Source organism: Ceratina calcarata, unplaced genomic scaffold, assembly GCF_001652005.2.
Source record: "Ceratina calcarata isolate Rehan_Ccalc_2016 unplaced genomic scaffold, ASM165200v1 scaffold35.2, whole genome shotgun sequence".
Lineage (NCBI taxonomy): Eukaryota > Metazoa > Arthropoda > Insecta > Hymenoptera > Apidae > Ceratina > Ceratina calcarata.
Genome location: NW_017157934.1, coordinates 114,848 through 121,482, shown reverse-complemented (window position 1 = coordinate 121,482; position 6,635 = coordinate 114,848). Strand labels below are relative to the sequence as shown.

General features: G+C 37.1%; 2 protein-coding genes across 2 annotated transcripts; one reads left to right on the top strand and one right to left on the bottom strand.

Annotated features, from left to right (window-relative positions):
- The first annotated feature begins 142 nt into the window (after positions 1-142).
- On the top strand, positions 143-2,479 carry LOC108625212 (leucine-rich repeat, immunoglobulin-like domain and transmembrane domain-containing protein 2). The gene is made up of 3 exons (XM_018025016.2): positions 143-418; positions 800-1,156; positions 1,367-2,479. The coding sequence occupies exons 1-3, from the start codon at positions 210-212 to the stop codon at positions 1,734-1,736; spliced, it is 936 nt and encodes a 311-aa protein (XP_017880505.1). The 5' UTR covers positions 143-209; the 3' UTR covers positions 1,737-2,479.
- Positions 2,480-2,550: 71 nt separating this feature from the next.
- Positions 2,551-6,629, bottom strand: LOC108625214 (putative RNA-binding protein 46). Its single transcript, XM_018025018.2, has 5 exons — positions 4,921-6,629; positions 4,622-4,796; positions 4,227-4,534; positions 3,900-4,029; positions 2,551-3,513 (listed from the first exon to the last, which is right to left on the bottom strand). Exons 1-5 carry the CDS (start codon positions 5,740-5,742, stop codon positions 3,425-3,427), a joined length of 1,524 nt encoding a protein of 507 aa, XP_017880507.2. The 5' UTR covers positions 5,743-6,629; the 3' UTR covers positions 2,551-3,424.
- Positions 6,630-6,635: the final 6 nt, after the last annotated feature.

Here is a 6,635-nt window from a genome sequence, read left to right as displayed (position 1 = left end):
TATTATAGCGTAATTTTTACATGAAATATGAAGAGACTTTTTCAATCGCATTGTTTGATTCCGTTATCGAAAGAGGAAAGAGAAACGCAGGATACGCCGCCGCCGCCCACGCTATTTAGTTGCGCATCGTACGGGGTACGTATATCGTGAATGTTCAGTTAATTAAACGCTCGTGCTCCACGTCGGTTCTTTTCTGCCTCGCACGAACCATGGACCGACTGTTAAACGCATTTTTCATCTTTAATCTATTGGCAAGCGCCGTAGCCGGCCCGATCAATTGTCAAACCATTACCAACCAGAGAGATAAGAGCGTAACGTTCTTCTGCACGGAGCTAATGAATTTGCTGGAATTGGGGAGGGCTTATACGAATTCTACCAGTATCGAAATCTCGGATTCGAAAATAGCACATATTTCAGGGTAAGAATAAAATCGTAATAATTAAACAGGCCTTGTCTGTTGCTGGGTAGAATATAACAGAAAAGTTAATACAATGAGTTCGTGAAAAAGAGTGAGGTGCTCGAGATAATTTGTGCCGTTACGAATACATTTAACAGAGAAAAGTTACGATGCAGTTTACGAAACTAACACGATTATGGTTTTAAAAGTTGGTTAATGCATTTAACTCATTTTAAGATCGTACTGAAATTCCTTTTTGATAAAAAGGTTTATTCGACTGTGTCAATTTTGCTCCATGAAAGATTAATCGCGTTAGGTAAATGGGGAACGAATAGAAGTTGAACAAAGGAACGTTAAAAATGAAAGATGCCTAAGAGTTTAATGCGGACGGTTTATTTGCAGACATAGTTTTGCAAGATTTGGCGCGACACTCGTAACTCTGGATTTACATGGATCAGGCATAGAGACCATAGATTCTTTCGCGTTCGTAGGCCTCACGAAACTGGAGAATTTACTACTGTGGGGAAATAAACTAAAATACGTATACAGAGATTGGTTCGTGAATATGTACAATTTAAAAACGCTCGACTTGTCGTTCAACTCGATCGAGGTAATCGACTACGGGGTTTTCCAATTGCTTCCCAATTTGAGAAACTTCTATTTCGATTACAATCAAATCAGATTCATCGACTACGGTATGTTCGCGTACCTGCAAAACCTTAAAAGTGTGAAGTTCGAGAAGAACCCGTTGAGCTGGGGGTAAGTATCTTCGGAACTCCATTATTACCGGTAACTTAAAACGAGTTGTGAAAAAATATGAGACGCGTACGCCTTCTTCTGACCTTGTTATCAAACATGCGCTTAAGAACTCTATTACGCATACATCTTGTGTTCATAACACTGGTTTGAGTAAAAATGTAGGTCCTTCCTATCATTCTACCCCCTATACAGCTTCTCTTTAATTTATAGATTTCGTGCACATTTAATATGGCAATTAGAGAATCAGCATGTGAAATATAGCGAGGATTGGGAGGATTGGGGATGGATGAACGTGGTCATAAAAGAATGCTCCGAGAGCGGCTACGGGGAAATACCGAAAGACACGATGCTCGATTGCGTCGTTGAGAAATTATTGGATTATGCGTTCGAAATATTTTCGACGAATACGATACAGCAAAACGTCGATTGCGCTATGAAAGCACGAGAACTAGTACGCTGTATGAGACCGACAAACACTACTAGTAATACGGACAACGAGACTGCGAGAAGAGTACTCGAAGATTATACGGCGGTACTGCCGACTATGTCAAGATCCATTGCTCGATTTTCAGTATCTTAATCATTTGATTTTAACGCTGTTTCAATCGTATCAAATTCCGTGCGACAAGTTACATGAAAATGTAAATTGCGTCGAAATAATCGGAAGTTGGGCACGAGAGGAAAATATTTGCTTAACCCTTAATAAAATTATGAATTAAATGTATATAAATTGTCGAGAATCATGTATGACTATTATTAAAATTGTAGTTAAATGGATTGGAATTTAAATCGTGTAAAATGACGTCCGATCCACAGGATGGTAATGCATATGTTTAAATAGATATTGTTAGTTGTTGTGAACTCCTGAGTAAAGAAAATTCTAAAAAAAAATATTAGCATGCAGATGTCGTCCAATTGTAACAATATACAGGCTCGAAGGCTCGCGTTTGCGAATACCAATTTATTATTCGGAAACGATCGGTTACTTGAAGCAAAAGATATCGCACGTGCTGCGTAAGGAGGGTGAAAGATGGAAACCCGAAAGGATGAGGCTTTGGCTTCGCGGTTTTTATATGGAGGACAACCGTATGATTTCTGATTATAAATTTAATTCTAAAGATCGAATAACGTTGCTCCTTGCTGACCGTTATTAATATGGATTTTTAAAATAGGTAATACGTTTATCGTTTCTTCGTTGTTCGCGAAATATGTCACGAATCATGATTACATTGGACGTTAATGAAACGTTTAATTTTAAAAGTGTGTAACGAACTGCACCAAGTTTTTTAGCGCAGTTACCCAAGAACTTCGAAATTCAACGTAGTTATTCTCTTTTTTCTTTCTTAACCGTTCATTAACCGTAAGTTCTTAGAAGAGTTCAAATATTTCAGTTACCCAGTATGAGATACTAACCCACCCATAGAAGTTTGAATCATACAGTCTTTAAGAAAACGATTCATATATTTCAAAAATACACACCAAAATTAAATATGCCTGTTTATTATCAATGTTTATTTGACATACAATTGTGTCAATTGATTATGAAAAAAAAAACATATTTTTTCGTCGTTTACATAATATCGAACAAAAAAATAAAAGACAATATATGATTACGAAAATTCCATTGTAAAATAATTCTGATTAAGTTGATCGCGTTTCGTATTTGATTAACAGAGTTTTTGATTAATTTATCAATGATCTATTAATTATCTAATTAAATAATATCTTCTATACTAAAATCAGTAACTCACATCCGATTGACATGTAATTTAAATAGTAACGATAATTTTTAAATTATCTCAACACGTACATAAAATATATGTATCTAACGTAGAGAACCTACGATTCTGTCTTTCATTATTTATTTATTTATATCAGAAGTCCAATTTGAATTCAATATTTTGTTTTATAGACATCGCAGAAAAAAAACACTTTATTTCATGATATAAAAAGTGGTACATCCAATAATATATTGTATGTTCCTTTAAAACTGTGCTCTATATAACTCATTAAAATATTATAGTCACATGTCCGAACAAATTATTATCTTTCTTATGTGATGTTAAAATTCGGATAAAATTCGATATGCAAAAATGTATTACCGAAGACTTCATTCCCTGTTAGAAGTACATAGAATTTAAAATTTAAAAATTTCATTGATAATTTAGCAGTCATGCTCCGTTGGATCTCTACGTTATCAATAATTTGTAGTAGAAAAAGAAAGTTGCAAGTCATTTCTTTAAAAATGAAATCAAATAAATTATAGTCTTATTCTCTATTCCAGATAACCGGCGCTCCTACCGCAGGATTAAGACTTGATTTCTGCCCCATGGAAACTTTCTCATTTTTCCGCAATGCTATTTAAAAAAAAAATATATTCACCACATACTCCATCACCATTGCCCACGTTTTGTTAATTTTCTTATACACATTTGAAGAATGCGTCGGTGTGACAACAATTAAATTATTTATGATAGCATCAGTGGTTTTATGCTTAAAAACATACGTTAAAATGAAGAGTCTTCGCACATTCGAAGAGAAGTGGACACACAAATAACTATGTAAACACACTTCGTTCTGCGAACGCGAGTTATGGCATTTACATCAACCATACCCATCTCAAAACAGACACGTATCGGGTTACGTTTTACTGGTTTCTTAACGAATTCGACGAGAGGAAAATATATCCGACTTATTTCTCATCGTTTTTAACAAAAATTAAATTTCTGTTCAGTTTACTTACCGCAATTTTGGTATGTGGTAGCAATCATTTCATACATCTTCGTGCATGCCGCGATGATCGCGTTCTGTTTCGTAGGTTTCGGCTGGCCATAATATTCAAACAGAGTGATGGCATTTTTAAAAATGGTGATCTGTAAAAATAGCACGAAGAAAATAACAAATGATTACGTTATACATGCGAAAAGTTCGTCGTTTTACAATAACCAAAATCGAATCATATATTTAATAATTCAAATCGTAAAAAGATCGGTAGCGGAATGAAAGTAAAAAGAGACTAAGAAAATAAATGTTAATATGCAGCAATGGATATAGAATTTCTAACAGTTACCTTGCACAGAAAACCTTCAGTAGATGCAAACGGCGCGCAGTCAAAACGGCAAACGGCGTCAAACGTGTTCTTAACAAAATTTTGCAAACCGTTCATGTGAATTTCAGCTATGTCCATTACATTATTAGAGTTTATATCTACGGTCGGTTTAACGTCCGACTGTTTTGTTGGACATCGTAATGATTTATACTGTCTCGATTGCGCCACGGCTTCGTTAATACACCGTTGTCTTTCCAATACTTTTGTTGCTCCGATTGGTTTTGCCCAACGAATTTCCCAGCCCTCAGCCTCGGCGACACCATTACGCTCTAGCATATAGTCATTGTATTTTTAATGAAACACGCATCGGGAAATGAGATATAAGAAACTATTTCGGATGAATTAAAGAAACTTACTTGTCATAATGTTCATTACACTTTCCGCTGCTTGACGGTTTTCGTAATGCACAAACGCGAAGTGATTAATTTTCTTTAACTTCAAAATCGGGATTTGTGTGGCTTTTTGAAAGATATCGCGAACTTTTTGTTGGGTCATGTCAAAAGGCAAATTTCGTACAAACAAAGCAGTAACCTGAGGACGACAGGAAGCATTACGGGCGGTATTAAAAAAATAATCGTATATAGAAGACGAAAACTCTCGTAAAACGGAATCTCCTGAATATCGGAATTAATCGAGTAATTTAATATGTACTTACGTTTTTCATAATTTCCTCATCGATTGGATCGCCGGGTTCGGGATCGGCCCAGTCGACCGCGACTTCATGATCCCATAAAACGACTCTTCCAGGTATCAATTTTCGTCTGGCCATTGCAGCGGCTCTGTGATCTTCGAACTCGACGAAGATGAAACCGCGATTCAAACTTTTGTCATACGAACTTGGGTACAGATAAATGTCTGTGATTCCTTCGAGCATCTTGCTCAGCTCTTGCATGAATTCTTCCTTGGTCTTGTCTTTTGGCACTCCACCGAAGAAGAGGCGACAATTGTCGACCGATTTAACGACACCGATACGATGCCCGGGCCTGATCTCGTACCCATCGAGCACAGCACACGCGTTCTTCGCGATTTTCGTACTCTCGTACAACGCGAACGCGTACCCGCGCGTGGACCCAGAAAAATCGAGCATTAATCGCAATTCGACCAACCGACCGACTTTTTCGAGCATCGGCATCAGCTCGTCCTCGTAGCAGTCGCGCGGTAAACGGCCGAGAAAAATTTCGGCACCCTTTACGCGTTGCTTTTCACCGCGCACAATTTCCGGAGCGGTCAAACGTCGTTGTCCGTTCTCCTGCACTAATTCATATTTTGTCCTTTGCAGCATTTCTAACAATCTAATGGTCAACTGATAATCCATTGCGGTATTTTCGGTGGATTGAACTTTCTGCGTTATAGTTTCCATCGTTAACTGCTGTTGCCGTGATCCTATCGCGACGAAAACGGCTAGCGAACTGCTGAATGTCGAATGCACCGAGGACCGCTTCAAATGGACTGGATCTTTCTTTGTGACTTTTTTCATATCCCTTCTTCCTTCCTTGCGAGGACGATGGAATGGGGAGGACTCGTCCCCATAAACAAATAGGATCCGTGTAACATCCGAAACCCTATTTCTGAGGTGGACCTGGGTGGACCAATAGCGGTGTCGCGTGTCTGCCAGTAGAGCTAACAGATGTGTTTATAGATGGGGATGGCATAATGAGCCGCTTCTAAAACTGCTTATCTCATCTCGCTCCAGAGAAGCTGCGTGCAGCTACCCCTTAAGTATTAGATTTCGTAAACACCAGCCGATAAAAATACCATTGTTTCTGAAGTTACATGTATACGCACATACTTAAATACACGCCTATACTTTGCTATGCAAAATGCAATTAATTATAGATAATTAACATAGAACTACGTTTGTAAGGTATTAAACAGGGTTTTCTTTATTGCACTCGTATATGTGATACAGCAAAAGGCATATGTATGTATGCATGTATTCAAAGCATTTTCATAACATGTGGATTGAAATACATCGATTAGACAAGAAATTAAAGAGGTTTTGGTTCTCTGCAAAAATCAGCATGATATAAGGAAAATTGGTAAAACCAAGGAAAGTAAAGTTTTATTTCACATTATATTTGAGAATAATTTATTAACTTGTCTTGATTAAAAAATTTGCGTGCAGTGATCGGAAAGTTGCAGCGTCCTTTCTTCAGGCATTCACTGTGCGTGTAAAAGAAATGTTTAAATAAATAAATATGTGCTTGGAAAACAAGATCGATTGGCCCGCATTGCACCTCTCATTGTCTCAAGACAATGGATATTATTTGATGTTCAGTAATTGTAATAATCAAATCAAATATGCCATAAATAATATTTTTGGCATAAATGAATCTACTAAACAAGTTCTTTTTTAAAATAAAAGCGATA

Bases quoted from the DNA above. Each gene is read 5' to 3' on its own strand.
- LOC108625212 (XM_018025016.2), top strand. From the start codon at position 210: ATGGACCGACTGTTAAACGCATTTTTCATCTTTAATCTATTGGCAAGC. The intron at 419-799 runs GTAAGAATAAAA...GTTTATTTGCAG, and splicing joins AAAATAGCACATATTTCAGG to ACATAGTTTTGCAAGATTTG. The intron at 1,157-1,366 runs GTAAGTATCTTC...TTTAATTTATAG, and splicing joins AAGAACCCGTTGAGCTGGGG to ATTTCGTGCACATTTAATAT.
- LOC108625214 (XM_018025018.2), bottom strand. From the start codon at position 5,742: ATGAAAAAAGTCACAAAGAAAGATCCAGTCCATTTGAAGCGGTCCTCG. The intron at 4,797-4,920 runs GTAAGTACATAT...TGTCGTCCTCAG, and splicing joins ATGAGGAAATTATGAAAAAC to GTTACTGCTTTGTTTGTACG. The intron at 4,030-4,226 runs GTAACTGTTAGA...CTATTTTTACAG, and splicing joins CTGAAGGTTTTCTGTGCAAG to ATCACCATTTTTAAAAATGC.